The sequence below is a fragment of the Pogona vitticeps genome, chromosome 6 (genome assembly GCF_051106095.1).
Source record: "Pogona vitticeps strain Pit_001003342236 chromosome 6, PviZW2.1, whole genome shotgun sequence".
NCBI classification, from domain to species: Eukaryota; Metazoa; Chordata; class Lepidosauria; order Squamata; family Agamidae; genus Pogona; species Pogona vitticeps.
Genome location: NC_135788.1, coordinates 115,198,014 through 115,223,106, shown reverse-complemented (window position 1 = coordinate 115,223,106; position 25,093 = coordinate 115,198,014). Strand labels below are relative to the sequence as shown.

General features: G+C 44.7%; 2 protein-coding genes across 3 annotated transcripts; both read right to left on the bottom strand.

Moving 5' to 3' along the window:
- Nucleotides 1–2,383: 2,383 nt before the first annotated feature.
- On the bottom strand, nt 2,384–15,182 carry LOC110071203 (vomeronasal type-2 receptor 26). Of its 2 annotated transcripts, XM_072976964.2 has the most exons (4): nt 14,761–15,182; nt 13,519–13,810; nt 4,768–4,894; nt 2,384–3,975 (listed from the first exon to the last, which is right to left on the bottom strand). In XM_072976964.2, the coding sequence occupies exons 1-4, from the start codon at nt 15,021–15,023 to the stop codon at nt 3,077–3,079; spliced, it is 1,581 nt and encodes a 526-aa protein (XP_072833065.2). In that variant the 5' UTR covers nt 15,024–15,182; the 3' UTR covers nt 2,384–3,076. The 2 variants fall into 2 exon arrangements, 1 of the variants encoding a protein (XP_072833065.2); XR_013537697.1 differs by lacking the exons at nt 2,384–3,975; nt 13,519–13,810; nt 14,761–15,182 and adding an exon at nt 6,196–6,839 and having other exon boundaries at nt 4,777–4,894.
- A 1,946-nt stretch (nt 15,183–17,128) lies between these two features.
- LOC144583856 (vomeronasal type-2 receptor 26-like) lies at nt 17,129–24,636 on the bottom strand. Its single transcript, XM_078378785.1, has 6 exons — nt 24,593–24,636; nt 24,068–24,194; nt 22,655–22,897; nt 20,351–20,578; nt 19,543–19,669; nt 17,129–18,716 (listed from the first exon to the last, which is right to left on the bottom strand). The coding sequence occupies exons 1-6, from the start codon at nt 24,634–24,636 to the stop codon at nt 17,818–17,820; spliced, it is 1,668 nt and encodes a 555-aa protein (XP_078234911.1). The 3' UTR covers nt 17,129–17,817.
- Between the last annotated feature and the right edge of the window lie 457 nt (nt 24,637–25,093).

Below are 25,093 nucleotides of genomic sequence, written 5' to 3'. Positions count from 1 at the left end.
TCTGCTAAGTGACCAACAACACCTAGTATCGTCTCTGGGAAACATTCACACCTAATTAAAGTGTTCTGGGGGACACTATATTTCTATTGGTAAGAGTCCACGGCATCCGTCCAAGACATCATTCTGTGGATGTGCCCCTCTGCAGAAATATGGACTATGCCATCATATGAAAAATATCCAGAAAGGAATGAAAACTTTGAAATACGATATGGCCTAGTTGAATGGGTTTGCCCAGATTTTAGATATGCCACCGAGTCCCTGTTACACTATTAGCAGTTCTGATTTCCATGTTTTTCATTAAGGTTGGGGGATAAGTCTCCAACCTAGTGCCTAGCCCTTAGCAGACTCCACTGCTTTTTGTGGGTAGTGTAGGACAGTGGAACAAACCTGGGCTGCTTAAGACAGTATTGAAACAAGGTCAGAGAACTGGGGTGTGGAAGTAGAGGCAGGATCTTTCAATGGATAATATGTTTGGGGTTTTTCATGCAAAAGATTATGGGGTGTGCACAATGGGAGGAAAAGTCCTGGGGGAGCACATGGCCATTTGCTTGAGTGACGTTCTTTCTTGGTCTAGATTGAATCAACCAGCCAGTCTGTGCAATTCTTTTGGTACTTTTAAGTAGCAACTGTTTGAAAGCCCATAGGGTTGGTGAAAAATCACTCCGTCTAAAGCCACATAATTTAGGCAGAGTGCTTTTGCACCATGACCTATCCAGTACAGTCCCTTCAAACAATAAAGAGGTACTTACATTCCTCTTGGTGAGGTTTCTGGACGCACCTTAAACTGGAGTGAAGGCATTTCAGGAAAGAAAACAGACACAGTTTCTCCAATGAGAACATCTTCTCTAGAAGGAGGGAGAGTATATGGAACATCTGGCTCTCTCCTATATCTGAGGGTGTTCAAAATCTTGTTGGAACTATGAGGAAAGACAAGGAGGAGGAGGAGGAGCACGAATAAGACTAACCTGCAGGGCAGCAAAAATTGGCCCCAGTTGGAAAGCCAGACCTGCATTGTCACCTAACCGACAATTCCCAAGCTTGTGAGTTCAATGCCCTTCCTTAGACAGCACAAGAAACAACACATCAAAGACAAAAGAGAGGTTTGAAATGTAGTCTTCAGCCTAAAAGCTCAATCAAGCTTGCTTTGCTCTATTCATCAAGCTTCATGAAAGATGATCACACTGAATCAACTACACATTCCCTATTTCTTCAAGCCAAGCATTGCCTTGAAGTGGAGCCCACGGGCTGTAAAGTTCCACAGGGTTTATTCACAGGAAAAGGGAGAAAAGACTATATATTAGCAGGGTAGGAGAACAACTTGTTGTGCTCACTTCTGCTAAAGGGCCCAGGGGGCCTGTAAAATTTGCAAAGGAAGCAGGTGTCAAAAATAATGGATGGGTTAATTGTAGGGCAGAGGATTTCCTGAACCCCAAGGCACTGGTCAGCCAGGGAAAACCAGAGGAAACATGTTGCTATGATTTGGGATCCTACTATTAGTTCCAGTATAGAGAGAATGAAATGAGATAATCCAAAAGCTAAGGATCACACTCTTTTGAAATCCTATGCATGCTGGTTCCTTGGTCTCCCATTGCAAGTGAGAAGAAACTGGGGGTTTTGACAAAGGGGGTCTCGGACAAACAACCAAGTTCAATAAACAGAGTGACTCATCATGTTGAGCATAAGATCCAATAACATTTACTGAATTCAGACCAAGTCCAGACTTAGATAGGAAATGCTACAGAGCAAGGAAACTGGAAGTGAAGCTCAATCAGTAAATAGTTGTTTATTATACTTATGAGTGATAGTGTCTGTGTAATGTCACAACATGTATACAAACGATACCCTATCCTCCATGCTTTAAAACTTTGATTTGATCTTTCGGGACCAAATCAAGGGGGGAATGGAGTCCCCAGCATGAGAAAACAGGTCCCATTCAGGTTGCCAGGTCTGAAGAATGGAGACTCAACTCAGGAGAAGTGGTACCGGTGGAGGATAAAGTCTCTTTCTAGGTCCTAATTTGTGAAATTTGTATAATTTAAATTTTCCTATTTTGCTTGTGGTGTTGTAACTTCTAAATGCCATTAAAGGTTTCAGAACAGAATAGCCTAGGATTAGACTTGAAATCTGGCACTATCTATTCCAGCATGCAGGAAAAGCTCCCACCAGATTCCTGCCTCCTTCTCTCCACCCTGCTCTGCCATGGTGCCATCTCTGGACCCACACAATTTAGACCGTACGAGGTTAGAACCAGGACTTTGAATTTGACACAGAAACACTTGCCTTTTAAATGATCTCCTGGCTCAGTTCCTCTAACTTGCTCCATGGTGTCTCAGCTAATTCTATTAAGCTAAGGCCCAAGCAATAAGAATAAGCAGACAGTTACTTGGAATAAAGGGCAACAGGTTTATTCAGATAAAACAACTGCGCACTCAGGTGCCCAGCAGGGTGGGGACCCCGAGATCAACAGGGTACAAGTTTTTATACAGTTCTAAAACAGAAACAAAAATATGCAGCCGTTCCTTGGTCCTCAAGGATTATGTGCATGGGTTTCAATTTCTCGGATCTCAGCAAAGCAGTTAGTTTCCCATGCGCGGAGCAGCTGATCCCTCAGGATTGCTGAACCTTCCTTACAAAAGTGCTACTTTTTCTTTGCCCCTTTCTCCCTTCTTACCATGTGGGCCTGCCTCTGAAACGTGTTCAGAAACACGGCAGCCATATAGACAACCGGACCTGGTTACAAGGCCACATAAAAACCTCTGCCAACAGCTCTGCTGCTTGTTCATCTGCTTCCCAGCACAATTCAAAGCCCTACTTTTAACCTATCAAGCTCCAAAAGGATTGACTCCAAGGATGTCATTGGCCTTGTATCATTTTAAGAAGAAAGGAAGGACGAGATGTTAGCTGGACAACCATACTGCGAAAGAGTTGTCTGTGGTTCGCAGGCTGGAAGTGGAAGGACATAGCTAACTCCTACGCAATCTCAAACTTTGCATCTTTTCTTTAATAACTACTGTAGGACTGTATGAAAAAGAAGTAAGTCAGGGAACTAAAGAACCCAAATAAACCACTGTCAGCCTTACTTTTTTCTTACTAATTGTTCTCTGGTGTTTAGGTCCGGTCTCAAGATTATAATGTAGCATTTTGGGAAGAAGATACAGCCCAGTAGACCAAGGTTGGAAGCCAAGATGGAGAAGATCTCCACGGCCACCATGTATTTCCCTTTGGTGCTCAAATAGGTGGGCACAAAGGAGACCCACACACTGCAAAACACCAACATGCTGAAGGTGAGCAGCTTGGCTTCATTGAAACTATCGGGCAACCTTCTGGCAAAGAAAGCCACGATGAAGCTGGTGATGGCCAGAAGGACCATGTAACCCAAGACAAGGTAGAACATCCTGTCTGAGCCTTCATTGCACTGCACGATGATCTGGTCCACTTGAGAGTTTCTGTCAAACTCTGGGAAAGGGGGTGAGGTCGCCAGCCACACAATGCAGATGCCACTTTGAATAAGTGAACTGACAACTACCAGGGACACTCCCAACCTATTTCCCACCCACATCCTGGCCCTGCTTCCAGGTTTGGTGGCCATGAAGGCCAGAACCACCGTGACGGTTTTAGCCAAAACACAAGAAACAGCCACAGTGAAGATGATGCCAAAGGTGGTTTGCCTCAGAAGGCAGGAGATCTTCCCAGGCCGGCCGATGAAGAGGAAGGGGCAGAGGAAGCCCAGGAAGAGAGAGGAGAGCAGGACACAGGTGAGCTTCCAGTTGTTGGCCTTGACAAGGGGAGTGTGTTGGGAGTGAAGGAAGACCCCCATCACCAGAACGGTCAGTCCAGATAACAAAAAGGCACAACACCCCAAAGTTGCTCCCAAAGGTTCTCTGTAGGACAAGTAAGCCACACTTTTCAAGAGGCAGTGATCCTGGCCCTGGCTTGGATACCGATCTTCATAGCACTTCTCACATTGATCTGCATCTAAAATCCAGAAAGAAAACCACAACTGTTCAAAAATGTTTCCTCTCACGAAGACAAATTCATTTCAAAACCTTAGAAAGAAATGACACTTTGAAACAAAGTTTCTCTTCAAAGGGTGAACTGGAAGGTTTCTTTCTTTTGGATTTGCTTTCTGACCTATACTTTATTCCCTTCCTTCTCCACCTGCTTGCTTTCTTCTCCCTGAAGCACCAAGGAGCTCGGAGATGTTGGGAGAAGAGGCTCACAGGAAGCATTTCCAGTTACTAACCTTCCGGGAAGCAGCCATGCCAGGTAGTAGAAGGGCATAGAATCCTAGAAGAATTAAGTGGGAAGAGACCTAGAAGGCCAATGAGTCCAAAACCCTGCTCAATGCAGGAATCCAAACCAAAGGATACCTGACCATTGGTTGTCTTGTTTCCCCCAAAATGCTTCCATTGTTCTAATGCTCACCACCTCCAAAGGGAATTGGTTCCAGCAGAGATAAATAAAACCCTCCCGACTTCCGCGTCCATAACATTAATGAGCTGTGTAGCGTTCTTGAATCCCAATCCAAAGCCTCCCTCCCATTTTTTAAAAATACCCACCGAAATGGAAATATACAGAACCAGACAAGGATTTGACTTGGCATGTCATCCAGAAGGACCCCTGCCTGGACTCCTTTACTGGGGCACAGAGTAAGCCATAGATCTCTGTAACCATCTTAGTGAAAAAGGGTTGGTATGTGACCAATATTAAAAAGCAGGGACCCCGTCTCACTCTGTCCTCATTGAAGCTGCCCCTTTTTCCAATTACCAATATGGATGGAAATTCTGCCTTCCGGGCACCGAGCACATTGGTAACAACAGACTGGCTTCCCCTGCTGGACAATCTTGCTGTAACCGGGCTGGCAGCTCTCCACACAGGCGGCACGAGGAATTGTCTATAAGGACATCCAAAAGGAAAAGAGGGAGGTTAAGGGAAATAGGGTCATTTCCTCGAGTTCACGTTATTGCAAGGTGCTTACATTTCAGACGGCCAAGTTCTTTTTCAGGTGTGCATGACCAGGAAGGAAATGATCTCCCTGATCATGAAAGGCAACAAGGACAATGGGACAAACATGAAAAGAAAGGGAAATTTGAATTCTGAAAGAGCCAGAACTTCCTACTTCGGCCAACAGATAACAGGGACGGCAGACTCTGGCCTTTCCTTGTAATACATCGGCAGGGAGAGAAGGAAAATGGAAAAAATGAGGAGCGAGTCCGTAGGCAGGGGGAGAACGCTAAGCCTGTTGTGACACATACAGTCAAAGGCCACTGAAAATGAACTCCTTCATCCACATAAACAACTGGAGAGTGGAACATGGAGGTTTTAACTGATTTTCAAAGAGGAAGAGAGGGGGGGAGAAGGAGAGATTTGTGAGGCCATGTCTCTGTGTGTCAGAGTACATAGAATAACGGCATTGGAAGGAACCTATTAGCCCATCAAGTCTCTCTCCCTTATCAAATCAGGAACGTTACTTAAACCGAATTTAACCAATGCTTGTCCAAATCCCCTAAAGAAGTTCCACTAAAGACCTAGGAGCACACGTCTTTCAAATGGAAACCAATTCTGATTTTCCCCAGGTTTTCCTCCCTCATTTCCATTGCCCCTTATTGCCTTTCCAAGCCCCTTAAAATATGTTATGGAGCCCCTATGGATGAGCCCTCCTCATGGCCAAGAACTCTGGACATTTATCCCTTCATATATGAGATCTCAATACAACCTCTTCTTCTCAAACCCAGTGTGGTAATGCTTAAATCATTGTGAGGGTACCATTCCCAAGGTTGTTAATAAAAGGACAGTCTCCTGGGGCCAGAGAGTCAGAAGAAGACCACGACTTCTCATTTTGCTTCCTTGCTGAGTCGCCCACCAGGGGTACTGCTGACAGACATCCATTTGTGTGTGTGGCTGACTTCTTCTATCTATTGCTAGGAGACTCTTTGCTATCTTATTATCTGGTGATCACCACAAAGCCCATCAGCCTCCCCATTGCCTGAACCCCAACAATTGGTGCCCAATCTTGGGGCAAGGAAAAAGACATTGCAAGTTTAATTCAGGCACATAAAACAGGCTCCCGAGGAAGGCTTAAGGAACTGCCTCTAGCCTTCTGACAACAGAAGCTTCCAAGGACAGGAGCTTCCAAGGAAGAAAATTCCAAGGAAAGAAAGACTAACATCACCAGCAGGCGATCCCACAGCTCACCTCATCGACCGGCCAGGTCTAAGACATCTAAATCATCCTAAGGGATCACAGGGGTGAGTCTTTTCTGTCAAAACAAGAACACATCAATCTATCTCTCTAAACATACTTTCTGGCTAAAGACATGGGGAATTTTCTCTCACCCTCCTTATCTCCATGTCAAGAGAAAATTAAACAAGAGTTAATTTATCTCTTGCAAAGGAAAAAGCTTTTTAATGACCAATCTGAACAACTACTGGAAAAATTTGACAGAGATAAGTTCTCTCTGTCCGTTTTACCCAGAGAAAGGCTCCTTAAATCTGTCCATGTGGCATTTTATTGGAACTGAACTTCACAAACACCCTAATGTGGTGTCAAATGATGTTTTAAATGTGTGTGTGCCATCTCACAGCTTGAAAATCCTCTTCTTCCTCAAGAAAAGGAACTCAAAACCTTTCTGTTAAATTGTCCAAAAACTCTTCACCCTGAAAACCCCCCTGCCCAGCTACCTGAAAAAAAACCCCTCATTATAGAAGTAATTTTTCCTCTAAAAATGGCTTCTGTAATCAAACTTCTCCAAGCTACGCATCTAAAATTGGCTCAGCTTCAATTACCCCCTCATCTGAGCCCTCCCTTTTTCTCCCTCAGGCTTCTACAGCCTCTCTCATTCCCCCCCCAGCCCTACCCACCTTTCTCCCCCTCTTTTTTGCTTCTCATAACAGCCAGTGTAAGCCCCCCCCCCACAACCCCCGGCTTTCTCCCCCCTTTTCTACCTTCTGACGCAGATGCTAATACAGTTCCTATTACCCCCACACACACTCAATTTGAGTTCCCACACATTATTTTGCTCCTCCTCCCAACATCTCAAAAGATAAGACACCTGGTATCTTCCTTAAACAACAAGTTTCTACTGAAAGAGTAAAAAAAAAAAATCATGAGACATCCAGTAAATTTCTAAAAGTAACAACTACTTTTCTTGATGCTACAATTAACGAGGTTGACAGTATATCCCCTCATCCTAATCAGAACTTCAAAGCAGTTCTTGAAAACACAGCTAAAGATTTGGCACATGATGCGAATTTCATGCACAAAGCAGACTGGCTTGAGGTTTCTCCTACGCAGCCAGTACTTAACATTCAGAAAGTTGCCAACTGCATTCTAACTAAGGATGCTTCAAAATATGGTTCAACATGTGGTTTGGTCTAATTCAGACTTCCTTCCACACAATTGTCTCAAAGACTGGCTTATTGCCTCACCAATGGCATCACAAGGCAGGGAAAAATCTGATTTTACACTCCCTGTGTACAACATTGCCTTTTTTTCAAACATATGCTGGTGTTCTACACCTTTGCACATCTGCTGGTTATGTGAATATGACCACAGAACAAATCTGTCTGGAAAACCCTGAATTTTTTCTCTCTGCTTCATTCCCGACACCTCTCAATACTTTCTTTCAACAAACAGGTTTCTGCATGCCTCCAGAGGACCTGTAAACAACACCTAAAACTTTCACTTTGGCAAATGACATCATGGACACTACATGTTCCATGTTTTTACCAGAACTACAGATTCCATCACACCTTGCATGGCTTGGCAATTTGCCTCGGGTTCCTGCATTCATGAGCCCTTACCTAAAGCATGAATTACAACCCCTGTTTGCTACATGCCAGGGGCATCAGTTTCCTGAGCACCTCAGCATGATGGGACCTCTCATCAGCATGATGGGACCTATCACACATCCCATACACGCATTCAATGCAGGATGAAACCATGAAAATCTTCATTCATTTTTTTTTGCCTCTGTGGCTATCAGCCTCAAGGTCTGTACTGACGCAATGCCCAGACTTTCTTCAGACCCCTTATCAGTAATTCCAGGCGTTCTGCCAAAAGAATGCCATTGTACCAGACAATTCATGGCTTTGAAGAGCCACTGTTTATCGCATTTCAAACCTGACTTGTACCTTCAGCCTTCTCTGATCTTGGCAACACTTCTCAAAGTTTCTTTTAACCACGGATGCTCATATCCAACTGCTAAAAATAACCTCAAAGCAAGATTCTTGCGCAGACTCTGTCCTTTATCTCCTCCCTCCTGATTTTGCTACACCTGACATTAATTTCTCTGTCCATTACAGCCGTGGTCCCCAACCTTGGGCCTCCAGATGTTCTTGGACTTTAACTCCCAGAAATCCTGGCCAGCAGAGGTGGTGGTGAAGGCTTCTGGGAGGTTTAGTCCAAGAACGTCTGGAGGCCCAAGGTTGCACTAGAGGGACACACCAGACTTTTTTTCCTTTCCAAGCTATTCCACAACCAGATGCAATCCTAATGAATATTCCTTCCAGGTGAACAACCATACTCCTCTACATTTGTTCTTATTGCTCCAATAAACAACACAGGACCCAGATTCCATTCTTTCCCTCAACATTCAATAGCATTGTTTCACTTATATGTCTCTGCAGATGAGCAAACATTATTATCAACACAGGATCCTATGGAACGGCTGCTGGAGATTTATGAGCAGCCCCTTGATATTCCTTTAAAGAATTTTTTCCCCTTTTCTAACTTTGAGTTGCAGCCCAGCTGCTGCAGCTCTGCTTACTTTCACAGGCCCTGGTGGATCAGCTTGGTGTGTGATGTCCTACCATGGAAAGGATGACCTGATCTTGCAACCTGAAAAACTCCATTTCAGATTTTCACCCAGTGATAACCCTAACCCTAACTCTAAATCAGATGGCTGCATGTCAGAAGTGCCTGACCAGACCTGAGGGTACTCAACCAAAAAACTTTCTGATGCAAAGTGTAACCTGAACCGTCAGAACATCCCAGAGACCCCTGAATCTTTCCTTGTTGTTGTCATTGCCCAGATAAACATTAACTCTTTCATGCTCCTATGCTGCTTCCTCACTCTTGGAACTGTTCCAGTAGGTTTTGCAAAAGCTCCAGACGACCTGCATGTGCGTCTTCGATATAACATCTGGGAAAAATTGGCCTGTATAGTCAATGTTTCTCACTTCTGCCTGCAAGAAGCTTATGCCATCTATGGTTTACTGGGAACTTGCTTAGCATAATTCCTGTCTGTAAGGAACCATCTGATATTGCCAATCATACGGAGCTAGGCCAGTGGTTCAACGCATCTCTTGTTAAGTACTCTGCTTCCCATGAATGGGGACACATAACAAGAAAGGTACCCATTGATGCTTTCTCGCTTTATACTCCTATTGTCGCTATTAATGACAACACAAAGTGTGCAAGGATAGTTAATTGCTCTTCTGACAAATGCATTGCAACACCAAAAGCCACATGGACTTGTTCTCATGCAGTTAATATTTCATTTAACTGGGCCCATGTCATCCTGCCCCCCCGCTGGTTTTTACATGTGGTCAACATACATTTAGCTACATTCCAGCCAATCTGTCAGACACAGAATGCTGCCTTAGTAGATTAGCCATCAACTTAACGCAACATCCTGCTTTGCAGAACTCCTTGCCTCGGGTGAGATGGGAAAGCTTATCTCTTGATAGTACCTGTAATGATAAAGTTACTCTGTTATCTAAAGCTAATGTGGCTAATGTTTCATTAGCCACATCACTTGTTGGCATTTCTGGCCTTGCAATCTATAACGCACGCACACTCGCAAACCTCGCATGCACCTTAGCTGAGACCATTAACCACACTTCCACTGCTATTTCCCTGCTGAATCATGAACAACGTGAACTATGTAATGCTATTTTAGACAACCGTACGGCCTTGGATTATCTCCTACTGCGCAATCATATTGGTTGTGAGTCTTTTAATAATCTCTGTTGCTTCAATTTATCTGATAATAGCCGTGCAGTGAACAATCAGCTTGCTCAGCTGACACAACTTGCCAATAACATACGCCAAGACATTCTTTCTTCTTGGTGGGACAGTTTATGGTCATGGCTACCTAACTTTGGATGGCTTTGCACTGTATTGATGTATGCAATTATGATTTTTGCACTTCTTGTAATCTGCTGTTGTTTTATTCAATGCATTCCAATGTTCTTTTCAGTAATAACTGTTTGTTGCAAACCTTCTGGCCTTAGTAGAAAGGACTTATATGTAATCCGCAAGCATATTAAGGGATATATTTCTTTGCTTAATAAAAAAGAAAAAGGGGAAATGTGGGGGTACCATTCCCAAGGTTGCTAAGCCGCATGGGTATTCTAGTGAGGGAAATCTCTCCTAGCATCCTGTGGATGCTTCTGAGGGAAGGAGCTGCCACCATTCCTCTCTCATTATCATAGAGAGCTTGCTATACAGGCCTTCCCTTAGGCCAATCAGAGGGCTTGATTAATTGTTTTTCTCCAGACCAACCCTAATAACATGATGTAACCATTGTCCTATCTGAACTGTGTCTACTATCTGTAATGCTGTCACTACCTGTGACATTGTAATGTTAATAAAAGGACAGTCTCCTGGGGGCAGAGAGTCAGAAGAAGACCACGACTTCTCATTCTGCTTCCTTGCTGAGTCGCCCACCAGGGGTACTGCTGACAGACATCCATTTGTATGTGTGGCTGACTTCTTCTATCTATTGCTAGGAGACTCTTTGCTGTCCTATTATCCTGTGATCACCACAAAGCCCATCAGCCTCCTCATTGCCTGAACCCCAGCAAATCATGGGGTTGATTTCTAAACATCAGGAAGGATCTGTTGGCTTGAAGCCTTCCACAAAGGAATGGACACCTGATTGAACTTGGGATTCCACACAACGGCACTTCCATTCAGGGTGAACTTCTTTCCATCAGGACCATGAGGATCGATCCAACCAACACGCACTCTCCGGAAGGACCGATTGGGGAAGGTCACCAAGTTGTTGACGTCGTACCCGAATTCCAGGTCCCTGTTCTCGTTGAAAAAGATTTCATCCCCAGCACTGTTGTTGAAGCGGACGTTTCTCAGGAAAAAGTGAAGCTACATTTAGGGAGAGAAAGAGCTGCTTCTAGTGCAAATGGCAAGAGAGGGGTTGGAAGTATCATTCTGGAATTTCAGTAAATGCAACTTTTCCTTCATCAAAAATGTTTTCATGACTCTATTAATATTAATCAATGTGAAGTCCCACGAGTGTGTCTATTCAAAAGGAATACGTGGCCAGATGTGTGGAACTTTCGGACTAAAAGACGAGGATGTTCACCATGTTCTGGAAGAAATCGGGAACTAAATTGTGGCATTAATCCTGGAATTTTCCTTACATGGTGGTACTATTTCTTCAAGATATACTATACAAAATTTCTCTATCTGTGCACAAGGAAGCTCCTTACACTTCGCCTGCAGTCTGGAGGAAGCCTAACTTACCTGCCAAGGTTGACCAGCCAAACGACCCTCTCTGTCTCTAGTCCTCATGAGTCTCTCTTTTGCTGTGGGTGAGGACATGGCATGGAGAGCATGTGCCACAGCATAGACCACATTGTAGATACTGTAGCTCTGCCCAGACATTTCCAGCTCAAACACGGACCGAGAGAGGCTCCCAAGACTCTCTTCCCCACTGCAGGTACTTAATAAAGGGAAGTCATACTCTGGAAGTGAGCACTGAATGCAGTTTGCCAGAATACTTGGAAGTAGACAATATTTGACTTATAGGGGTTCAAACTCTCAAGAAAATCTTGAAATCCTGGCACCACCTTGGAGTGAAGGGAGAAAGACAAGGTGCCATTGAGGGACTTTGCTGTGAATGGATCCCAAGGGAGAACGGTGGTGAAATCCCACTGGGCTGTTATGATCCAAACGTTTTCCATTGGCCGATTCCAGACAATTTCTGAGTTAACTAGAACTATTCGTAAACCGTCCATTGATTGGCCATCTCCATGGATGAGCCATACATTAAGTGGGTGCAACCAGAGTGCAGAGAAGAGGCTGCCCAGGAGAGCAGTAACTGTCTTGTTCAAATTGTGGGTTGTCACCATTGGAAGGAATTCAGTCACAGCGACACAGATGTTGTTCTGCAAGAGCCTTGGCCTCAGGGTTCGGAGAAACGCTTCCCCAGTGCCATCGCTGGACAGGAGGAGGCCAATCCAGTTCCACCCAAAATATTTGAGCAGCTCAACAATCCCATCGTACTGGGGTTCTTCATTTGGAATCATCCGGAAGAAAAAGGGGAACTGGCTTTGGTCATTCAAGACAGGGTCAAAAGAGCCGTAGGAAAGCTAGAGCAAGAGGGGAATAAAAAAATTATTTTTGTCCCAGAAATAACAAATCATTGGGTCATCATTCATGTGCTGGTGGCCACGTTTGCAGATGACAGAAAACTTTTCTGGGTAGTGAAGATCAGGAGGGATTGTGAAAAGCCTCCAGAAGGATCTCTCCAGACTGGAAAAATGGCAGATGTCTTGCAATATAAGAACTTGTAAAGCAATACACATTGTGGCAAAAAATCAAAAATTTAGCTAATGGGTTCTGAGCTGTCCATGACAGATCAGGAAAGATATTTTGGTGAGCTGGTGGACGGCTCGAACAAAGTGTCAACCCAGCGTGCGGTGGTAGTGAAGAAGGCCAATTCCAAGCTAGGTAGTCATGACTGATATGTAAAAAAGTATGGAGGGGACGGATAAAGTGGATAGATGGAAGCTCTTTTCTCACACACACAATACATTATGCTTTTGCAGAGAAGCTTGAAAACAAGCTGGTGGAAAGACTACATGATTGATTTTCTACTTAATTTATTTATTTTATTAAATTTATACCCTGCCCATCTAGACGGATAGTCTACTCTAGGTGGCATAACAAAGTTTAAAAACAATAAAACCAATAACAATCAAAAATCCAAGATATAAAAATACAGATATTAAAAATACAGCAGGAGGGAAAGCCTGCCTAAATAGCCATGTCTTTGGTTTACTTCTAAAAAGCTAAACTCTCGAATTCTAGTGCTCATGTGAAGGACTTCTTGAAAACTGCTGGATTACTCAGTGGTTTAGATCTCTGGCTCCGGAGCCAGAGGTTGGGAGTTTTATTCCCCATTGTGCTTCCCGGAAAGAGGCTGGACTTGAGGATCCATAGGTTTCCTTCCAGCTCTGCAGTTTAAAGGTTACTCAAAGCTATAGAGAATGTGGGCCTTTGGTAGCTGATTCCAAGCAGTCCCTAGCAAGGCTGAGCTGGCAGCATCTGTACAGGGGAGTAGATCACTTTCTGTGTGCAATCTATAGTCAAAACACACAGGGAGCTGATGATCAGTATCAAGGCAAGAGCAGCTCTCTCTGTCTCTCCCTCTCCCATTTGCAAATGGGGCACCCTTTCTGATCCAAGCATAACCAACCCCCTCTCCAAGTACAATCTCCCATCGTCTCCTTCTTAAAGGCTTTCTCTCTGCCCGCACATGAAACGACATACCTGTGGCACTTTGTAGGTGCTTAAGACGTTGGCCATCTGGATGGAGCTGGGGGAGGTTAAGGCACCGATGACGGCCAGGAGCCTTGCCCCCTTCTCACAGGAGTAGTTCAACACATTCCCCTGTGATTTGAAAAGCAGATCGAGGGTGGCCTCACAGGCTCTCCGTGCACTGAACAAGTCATCAGCCACGACAGATCCCAGTGTGGTATTTGGCAACAGCTTGTTGTTGTTGTTGATCTCATGAATGGCAAACAGAAAGGCCAGGACGTGCTGGTAGTTTTTAGGGATGATGCTGGAATGAGAGTTTCACAGGGTCTTATGTCGTGACATTACAGAAAGAAAGGAAATGAAGTGCTATAAAGTGCTGGTTGATGATCTTCCAAGCAAAACCAATTTGGGCGTCTTTCTCCATCTGAATTATTGGGCGAATCTTTCATTTGTCCCTCTTGTGGAACTAGACAAGATACTTGTTTTCGGACAACAAACATGAGGAACTCTTAGGTCATTTCACTGATCACAAACCCATGCACTCTCATTTGATCACTCTCGTGGTTGATCTCAAACATTCTGCTAAGTGACCAACAACACCTAGTATCGCCTCTGGGGAACATTCACACCTAATTAAAGTGTTCTGGGGGACACTAAATTTCTGTTGGTATCACAGCATCCGTCCAAGACATCACTCTGTGAATGCACCGCTCTGCAGAAATGTGGGCAATGCCATCATTTGAAAAATATCCAGAAAGGAATGAAAACTTTGAGATATGATGTGGCCTAGTTGAATGGGTTTGCCCAGATTTTAGATATGCCACCCAGTCCCTGTTACACTATTAGGACCTCTGATTTCTGTGTTTTTAATTAAGGTGGGGGACAAGTCTCCAACCTACAGTCTAGACCTTAGGAGACTAGACCGCTTTTTGTGGGTAGTGTAGGACAGTGGAAGGATCTTTCAATGGATATCATGTTTGGGCTGCTTCATGCAGAAGACTATGGGGTGTGCACAATGGGAGGAAAAGTCCTCTGGGAGCCCTTAGCCACTTGCTTGAGTGCCGTTCTTTCTTGGTCCAAATTGAATCAACCAGCCAGTCTGTGCAATTCTTTTGGTACTTTTAAGTAGCAACTTTTTGAAAGCCCATAGATGGGTGAAAAAGCACTCAGTGTAAAGCCAGATAATTTAGGCAGAGTGCTTTTGCACCACCACAGATCCAGTACAGTCCCTCCAAATAATAAAGAGGTACTTACATTCCTCTTGATGAGGTCTCTGGACGCATCTTAAACTGGAGTGAAGGCATTTCAGAAAAGATCATAGACACAGTTTCTCCAATGAGAACATCTTCTCTGGAAGGAGGGAGAGTATATGGAACATCTGGCTCTCTCCTATATCTGAGGGTGTTCAAACTCTTGCTGGACGTATGAGGAAAGACAAAGAGGAGGAGGCGGAGGAGCAGGAAGACTAACCTAAAAGCCAGCAAAAAATGGCGCCAGTTGGAAAGGCAGACCCGCATTGTCACCTAACTGACAAGTTCTAAGCTGGTGAGTTCAATGCCCTTCCTTAGACAGCACAAGAAACAACTCATCAAAAACAAAAGAGAGATTCTAAGTATAGCTTTCCACCTAAGAGCTGACTCAAGCTTCCTCAATCAAACTTCACTTCAAAGGAATCACCCTGCATCAACTACGGGTTCTCTATTTCTGCACAACTCACTTTGCCTTGAAGTGGAGCCCACAGCCTGCCTCTCCTTACATTCCATGGGGCTTACTCACAAGAAAGGAAAGATAGGATTGCTTTATATGTTTAGCCGTGTAAAGAGACTGAGTTGTTGTGCTGGATTTTGCCAAGCGGCCCGTGGGACCCGTGGAATTTGCACAGGCAGCAGGAGTCAATCATACTGATTTTGCTAATTATAGGGCAGATGATGCCCTTTTCCCCATGTCCCTGTTTAACCAGGTATAGACAGAGGAAATATGTTTCTCTGGTCCATGATTTCACTGTAGCTTCTGCCACAAACAGAATGAAATGAGACAATAGAAGAAATAGGGGATGCAACCTCTTGAGATTTTGGTGCCTGCTGGTTCATGGGTCTCCCTTTGCAAATGGGAAGAAACTGGGGGGTCGGCAAGGGGGGTCTTGGACAACCAACTAAGTTCCATAACTAGAATGACTCAACTTGTTGAGCATAAGATCCAATAACATTTACTGAGTCCAGACAAAGTCCAGACTTCTCTGTCATCTCATTTTATGGATTGGAGTCCATGGGCCATAAGGATCCACAGGGTTTACTCACAGGAAGAGGCAGACAAGACTATATATTAGCAGGTTAGGAGAACAACTTGTTATGCTCAATTCTGCTAAGGGGCCCAGGGGGCCTGTAAAATTTGCAAAGGAAGCAGATGTCAAACACAATGGTTGGACTAATTGTAGGGCAGAGGATTTCCTGAACCCCAAGGCCCTGGTCAGCCAGGGAAAACCAGAGGAAATCTGTTGCTATGATGTGGGATCCTACTATCAGTTCCAGCATAGAGAGAATGAAATACCATCCAAAAGCTAAGGATCGCACCCTTTTGAGATCCTATGCATTTTCATTCATGGGTCTCCCATTGCAAGTGAGAAAAAACTGGGGGATTTGACAAAGGGGGTCTCAGGAAACCAACCAAGCTCAATAAACAGAGTGACTCATTGTGTTGAGAATAAGATCCAATAACATTTACTGAATGCAAAGTCCAGACTTATATGTTGTCTCATGCTATAGGAAATCCTACAGAGCAAGGAAACTGGAAGTGAAGCTTAATCAGTAAATAGTTGTTTATTGGGCTCATGAGCATTGGTATCTGTGTAAGGTCGCAACATATATACAAACAATACCCTATCCTCCATGCTTTAAAACTTTGATTTGATCTTTTGGGACGCAATTGGGGGGGTGGAGTCCCCGGCATGAGAAATGAGGTCCCATTTGGGTTGCCAGGCCTGAAGGATGGAGACTCAACTCGGGAGAAGTGATACCCAATGGAGGATAAAGTCTGTTTCTTGGTCCTGAGACAGCATGGAACCTGGGGTGGCTCCCAATTTCAGTCTGACCTGTCCCTGGCGCGTCACATGGCCTCGCCTCATTTCATCCCTGGAATTGAGACTAGTGATGTTGTAAGGCCTCAGCCTGTGGTCTCAGAGCTTCTTCGAAATCCGTTATCAGTAGACGAGGATGCTGAACTGCTAACCTGGTGCTCTATGTGGTTCTGAACCACATGACAACAGTGGGAAACACTCAAACCTGATTCTATTACTTAAAAAATTCTCATATAATCAGATGTTTGAATTTTTAGTATCTGGAGCTCAGGACTAGCCTGGGATTAGACTTGAAACTTGGCACTATCTATTCCAGCATACAGGAACAGCTCCCACCAAATTCTTGCCTCTTTCTATCCACCCTGTGCAGTCACAATACCATCCCCAGACCGAAACCATTTAGGCCTTTAGAGGTTCAAACTAGGACTTTGACTTTGGCACAGAAACGCTTGCTTTAATGATCTTCTGGCTCACTTCCTCCAACTCGCTCCATGGTGCCTCAGCTAATTCTATTAACATAAGGCCCAAGCAATAATGACAAGTGGACAATTTCTTGGAGGAAAGGGCGACAGGTTTATTCAGATAAAACAAGTGTACACTCAGGTGCCCAGCAGGGTGAGGACCCCGAGATCAACAGGGTTCAACTTTTTATACAGTTCTAAAAAGGAAACAAAAGTATGTAGCCATTCATTGTTCCTCGAGGACTATGTGCATGGGTTGCAATTTCTCGCATCTCAGCAAAGCAGTTAGTTTCTCATATGCAGACCTGATCTCTAAGAAATGTTGAATCTTCCTTACAAAGCACTACATTGGCACTTGCTCCATTCTTAACAGGTGGGCCTGCCTCTGAAAAGTGTATAGAAACACGGCAGCAAAATAGATAACCCGGCCTGGTTACAAGGCCACATAATCACCTCTTCCAACAGCTCTGCTGGTTATTCATCTGCTTCCCATCACAATTCAAAGCCCTCCTTTAAACCTATCAAGCCCCAAAAGGGTTGAGTCCAAGGATGTCTGTGGCCTTGCATCCTTTTATAAGAAGAAAGGAAGGACGAGATTCTAGCTGGACAGCCACACTGCAAAAGAGTTATCTGTGGCTCGCGTGCTGGAGGCGAAAGGACATCCCTAACTCCTACATAGTCTGAACCATTGTAGCTTTTCTTTAATAACTACTGTAGGACTGTATGAAAAAGAAATAGGTCAAGGATCTAAAGAGCCCAAATAAACCACTGTCAGCCTTACTTTTTTCTTACTAATTGTTCTCTGGTGTTGAGTTTTGGTCTCAGAATTATAATGTAGCATTTTGGGAAGAAGATACAGCCCAGTAGACCAAGGTTGGAAGACAAGATGGAGAAGATCTCCACGGCCACCATGTATTTCCCTTTGGTGCTCAAGTAGGTGGGCACAAAGGAGACCCACACACTGCAAAACACCAACATGCTGAAGGTGAGCAGCTTGGCTTCATTGAAACTATCGGGCAATCTTCTGGCAAAGAAAGCCACCATGAAGCTGGTGATGGCCAGAAGGACCATGTAACCTAAGACAAGGTAGAACATCCTGTCTGAGCCTTCATTGCACTGCACGATGATCTGGTCCATTTGAGAGTTCCTGTCAAACTCTGGGAAAGGGGGTGAGGTCGCCAGCCACGTGATGCAGATGCCAGTTTGAATAAGTGAACCAAGAACCACCAGGGACACCCCCAACCTATTTCCCACCCACATCCTGGCCCTGCTTCCAGGTTTGGTGGCCATGAAGGCCAGAACCACCGTGACGGTTTTAGCCAAAACACACGAAACAGCCATAGTGAAGATGCTGCCAAAGGTGGTTTGCCTCAGAAGGCAGGAGATCTTCCCAGGCAATCCAATGAAGAGGAAGGGGCAGAGGAAGCCCAGGAAGAGAGAAGAGAGCAGGACACAGGTGAGCTTCCAGTTGTTGGCCTTGACAAGGGGAGTGTGCCGGGAGTGAAGGAAGATCCACATCACCAGAAGGGTCAGTCCAGATAACAAAAAGGCACAACACCCCAATGTTGCTCCCAAAGGTTCTCTGTAGGACAAGTAAGACAGACTTTTCAAGAGGCAATGATCCTGGCCCTGGCTTGGATACTGATCTTCATAGCACTTCTCACATCGTTCTGCATCTAAAATCCAGAAAGAAAACCACAAGTGTTCAAAAATGTTTCCTCTCACGAAGGAAGGCAAATTCATTTCAAAAGCTTAGAAATAAAAGACACTGTAAAACAAAGGTTTTCTTCAAAGGGTGAACTGGAAGGTTTTTTTTTCTATTGGATTTGCTTTGCGACATATACTTTATTCCCTTCCTTCTCCACCTGCTTGCTTTCTTCTCCCTGAAGCACCAAGGAGCATGGGGCTCGGACATGTTGGGAGAAGAGGCTCACAGGAAGCTTTCCCAGTTAGTCACCCTCCGGGAAGCAACCCAGGCCAGGTAGGAGAAGGGCACAGAATCCTAGAAGAATTGAGTTGGAAGAGACATATAAGACCAAGGAGTCCATATCCCTGCTCAATGCAGGGATCCAAATCAAAGTATACCTGACCTTTGGTTGTCTCGTTTCCCCCAAAATGCTTCCATTGTTCTGATGCTCACCACCTGCAAAGGGAAGTCATTCCAGCAGAGATAAATAAAACCCTCCCGACGTCCGCATCCCTAAAATTCATGGTGCTGTGTAGCCTTCCTCAATCCCAGTCCAAAGCCACTTGCAATCGTTTTTTTAAAAAAACAAAACACTGAAATGGAAATATACAGAACCAGGGAGGAATTGACTGGGCATGTCATCCAGAAGGACCCCTGCCTGGGCTCCTTTATTGTAGCACTGAGTAAGCCATAGATCTCTGGACATCCCTCCTTGCAACCACCTTAGTGAAAAAGGGTTGGTATGTGACCAGTATTAAAAAGCAGGGACCCCGTCTCACTCTGTCCTCATTGAAGCTGCCCCTTTCTCCAATTACCAGCATGGATGGAAATTCTGCCTTCTGGGCACCGAGCGCATTGGTAACAACACACTGGCTCCCCCTGCTGGACAATCCTGCTGTAACCGGGGTGGCAGCTCTCCACACAGGTGGCATGAGGAACTGTCTATAAGGACATCGAAGAAGAAAAGAGGGAGGTTAAGAGAAATAGGCTCATTTCCACGAGTTCATGATGACAATTGCAGGGTGGTTCCATTTGAGACTGCCAATTTCTTTTTCAGGTGTGAGTGACCAGGAAAGAAATAATCTCCCTGATCATGAACGGCAACATAGACCAGGGGACAAACATGAAAAGAAAGTGTAATTTGAATTCTGAAGAGCGAGAGGGAGAAGGAGAGATTTGTGAGGCCATGTCTGTGTGAGTACAAAGAATAATGGTATTGGAAGGGAACTATTAGCCCATCAAGTCTCTCTCCCTTATCGATGCAGGAACCTTACTTAAACCAAATTTGACCAATGCTTGTCCAAATCCCCTAAAGAAGTTCCACTAAAGACCTAAGAGCACATGTCTTTGAAATGGAACCCAATTCTGATTTTCCCCAGATTTTCATCCCTCATTTCCATTGCCCCTTCTTGTCTTTCCAACCCCCAACAAATATGCTACGGAGCCCCTATGGGTGAGCCCTCCTCATGGCCAAGAACTCTGGAGATCTATCCCTTCTTGCATGAGATCTCAATACAAACTCTTCTTCTCAAACCCAGTGTGGTAATGCTTAAATAATGGGGTTGATTTCTAAACATGAGGGAGGATCGGGTGGCTTGAAGCCTTCCACAAAGGAATGGACACCTGATTGAACTTGGGATTCCACACAACGGCACTTCCATTCAGGGTGAACTTCTTTCCATCAGGACCATGAGGATCGATCCAACCAACACGCACTCTCCGGAAGGACCGATTGGGGAAGGTCACCAAGTTGTTGACGTCGTACCCAAATTCCAGGTCCCCGTTCTCGTTGAAAAAGATTTCATCCCCAACAGTGTTGTTGAAGTGGACGTTTCTCAGGAAAAAGTGAAGCTACATTTAGGGAGAGAAGGAGCTGCTTCTAGTGCACATGGTAAGAGAGGGGTTCGAATTATCTTTCTGGAATTTCAGTAAATGTTACTTTTCATCCATCAAAAATGTTTTAATGACTCTATTAATATTAATCAATGTGAAGTCACATGAGTGTCTCTTTTCGAAAGGAACAAGTGGCCAGATGTGTGGAACATCCGGACTAAAAGACAAGGATGTTCTGTTACATGGGAAGGGCTCAGCTGCCACCTCCGGGCTGGATTTTTTCCACAGAAAATCCATTGAGCCAAGAGGTTCCACTGCCAAAGTTCCATCTTTAAAATGGACAGCATTCAAGTTGTGCTCAAGGCCCAGGAGTAGAACAAGGATGTTTGGGCTATAGAGCTAAGAAGATACCACGTGTTGGATCACCTGGGGACCCAGGGCTCAAATCCAATCTCAACCAGGAAACTTAACAGTTGACCTCATTCATAGCTGTAACAATCTCTCATCCCAACTTACATGACTGGGCAACGGTGAGGGGAAACTGGGGATGATGAGGACTGCCATTAACACTGTCTTTAGAGGAATGCCTGGTGTTCAACTCTCATGACAAGCACTGTTCAGTGACATCCAGGGGGTTAAACATCATCTGCCCTGGCTATATTTAATATCTTGGAATGGAAGGAAGATTGCAGCAACACCAAAATGGAAAAGACAAAGCACAATAATGGGATAGTTCTGCTCGGGTTTCCTGTATCATCAGTTCGATACGGGCCATCAAGTCAGAACCTCAGAAGGCCTCCAAGGTAAGGGAAATACCTAAGAAGTGGTTTTGCCAGGACGACAACCCAATGGTTTTCCCTGTTCCACAGCTCCAGAGTGGAATTTGAACACTCGTCTCCACAATCCCAGTGCACCAGTCTACCCACTATCCAGAAGTTGGTACAAACCATAGATCCTTAGTAGTGACCTAAAAGTCAGTGTTGGCTATAAAAGCTTCCATGAAGCCCATATGAGAGTAAGAACATTATTAGGGCCACAGAATATGCAGGATTTCTCAGAGAGATTTTGGAAATACGCTCTGTCGAATTCTATCACAGGTCTGTGTAAGTGGACGTAGTATTTCATCTCATCAACTATATTTTATTTTTATTTAATACCCCACCTTTCCCCTAACAGAGGGGCCCTGGACAGAAGAATCAACATATTTTTACCACTTCTTAAATCCCCAGGCCTCACTGAAAACTGGTTGCTAACATGTATGGGAAAGCCTCTTTAAATGTTCTTTAACCAAATAATCCTAAGAAAGACAACAGGTGGTGTCACTTCACTATGTTCTGGATGAAATAGGGAGCTAAATTGTGGGATAAATTCTAGAACTCTCCTTACTTGCCGCTAATATTTCTTCAAGGCATATTACATTATTTTCTCTATCTGTGCACAAGGAAGCTCCTTACACATCGTCTGCAGCCTGGAGGAAGCCTAACTTACCTGCCAAGGTTGACCAGCCAAACGACCCTCTCTGTCTCTAGTCCTCATGGCTCTCTGTTTTGCTGTGGGTGAGGACATGGCATGGAGAGCATGTGCCACAGCGTAGACGGCATTGTAGATACTGTAGCTCTGCCCAGACATCTCTAGCTCAAACACGGACCGAGAGAGGGTCCCAAGACTCTCTTCCCCAGTGCAGGTACTTCGTAAAGGGAAGTCATATGCTGGAAGTGAGCACAGGAATGCAGTTTGCCAGAATGGTTGGATGTAGACAACATTTGATTTATAGGGGTTCAAACTCTCAAGAAAATCTTGAAATCCTGGCACCACATTGGAGTGAAGGGAGAAGGACAAGGTACCATTTAAGGACTTTGCTGTGAATGGTTCCCCAGGGAGAACAGTGGTGAAATCCCACTGGGCTGTTATGATCCAAACTTTTTCAATTGCCTGATTCCAGAGAATTTCTGAGTTATATAGAACAATTCGTAAACCCTCCATGGATAGGCCATCTCCATGGATGAGCCATACGTTGAGCGGGTGCGACCGGAGTGCAGAGAACAGGCTGCCCAGGAGTGTAGTAATTGTCTTGTTTGAAGCGCGAGTTGTCACCATTGGAATGAATTCGGTCACAGCGACACAGATGTTGTTCTGCAAGAGCCTTGGCCTCAGGGTTCGGAGAAACGCTTCCCCAGTGCCATCGCTGGACAGGAGGAGGCCAATCCAGTTCCACCCAAAATATTTGAGCAGCTCTACAATCCCATCGTATTGGGGTTCTTCATTCGGAATCATCCGGAAGAAAAAGGGGAACTGGGTTTGGTCACTCAAGACAGGGTCAAAAGAGCCGTAGGAAAGCTAGAGCAAGGGGGGAATAACAAAAATGATTTGTGTCGTAAAAATAACAAATCATTGGGTGATCATTCATGTGCTGGTGGCCACATTTGCAGCTGACAGAAAACTTTTCCGCGTGTTGACAATCAGGAGGGATTGTGAAGAGCCTCCAGAAGGATCTCTCCAGAATGGGAGAATGGGCAGCAAAATGGCAAATGTGTTGCCATATAAGAACTTGTAAAGTAATGCACACTGGGGAAAATAAAATGAAACTTTAGCTAATGGGTTCTGAGCTGTCTGTGATGGATCATGAAAGAGAGCTTGGTATGCTGGTGGACGGATCAAGAAAAGTCTCAACCCAGTGTGCGGCGGTAGTGAAGAAGGCCTATTACATGCCAGGTAGTCATGACTGAGATGTAAAAAATTATGGAGGGGATGGATAAAATGGATAGAGGGAACCTCTTATCTCTCACACACAATACTTTATGCTTTATGAGGAGCACCTGTTGTGCACACCCACAGCCCTGGCAGCCTGACAGTGAAGATATATGCCCTCCCATCTGCATATGATTTTTACACCCGCATCTCCTTGTCTGAAGCTCAGAGAGGGCCAGTGCTATTGTCTATAACCAGGTGGACCTAGGCTCTGATAATAAAATCAATAACATCCAAAAATCCAAGATATAAAAATACAGATATTAAAAATACAGCAGGAGGGAAAGCCTGCCTAAATAGCCATGTCTTTGGTTTACTTCTAAAAAGCTAAACTCTCGAATTCTAGTGCTCATGTGAAGGACTTCTCGAGAACTGCTGGAATGCTCAGTGATTGAGATCTCTGTCTCCGCAGCCAGAGTTTGGGAGTTCTATTCCCCATTGTGCTTCCCGGAAAGAGGCTGGACTTGAGGATCCATCAGGTCCATCCATCAGCTGTAGAGACGGTGGGCCTTTGGCAGCTGATTCCAAGCAGTCCCTAGCAAGGCTGAGTTGGCAGCATCTGTACAGGGGAGTAGATCCCTTTCTGTGTATAATCTGATGATCAGTATCAAGGCAAAAGCAGCTCTCTCTTTCTCTCTCTCCTAATTGCAAATGGGGCCCCCTTTCTGATCAAAGCATAACCAACCACCTCTCCAAATACAATCGCCCATTGTTTCCTTCTTAAAGGCTTTCTCTCTGCCTGCACATGAACCCACATACCTGTGGCACTTTATAGGTGCTTAAGACGTTGGCCATCTGGATGGAGCTGGGGGAGGTTAAGGCACCGATGACGGCCAGGAGCCTTGACCCCTTCCCGCAGAAGTAGTTCAACACATTCCCCTGTGATCTGAAAAGCAGATTGAGGGTGGCCTTACAGGCTCTCCATGCACTGAAAAAATTGTTAGCCACAGAAGATCTCAGTGTGGTATTTGGCAACAGCTTGTTGTTGTTGTTGATCTCATGAATGGCAAACAGAAAGGCCAGGAGGTGCTGGTAGTTTTTAGGGATGATGCTGGAATGACAATTTCACATGGTCTGACGTCATGACATCAGAGAAAGAAAGGAAAGGAATTGCTATAACAATCTGATAGATGATCTACCAAGCAAAACCAATTGGGCCATCTTTTTCCGTTTGAATTATTGGGTGAATCTTTCATTTGTCCCTCTTGTGGAACTAGACAAAATACTTGTTTGGTGACATCAACAAACATGAGGAACCCTTAGGTCACTTCACTGATCACAAACCCATTCACACTCATTTGATCACTCTCGTGGTTGATCTCAAACATTCTGCTAAGTGACCAACAACACCTAGTATCGTCTCTGGGAAACATTCACACCTAATTAAAGTGTTCTGGGGGACACTATATTTCTATTGGTAAGAGTCCACGGCATCCGTCCAAGACATCATTCTGTGGATGTGCCCCTCTGCAGAAATATGGACTATGCCATCATATGAAAAATATCCAGAAAGGAATAAAAACTTTGAAATACGATATGGCCTAGTTGAATGGGTTTGCCCAGATTTTAGATATGCCACCGAGTCCCTGTTACACTATTAGCAGTTCTGATTTCCATGTTTTTCATTAAGGTTGGGGGATAAGTCTCCAACCTAGTGCCTAGCCCTTAGCAGACTCCACTGCTTTTTGTGGGTAGTGTAGGACAGTGGAACAAACCTGGGCTGCTTAAGACAGTATTGAAACAAGGTCAGAGAACTGGGGTGTGGAAGTAGAGGCAGGATCTTTC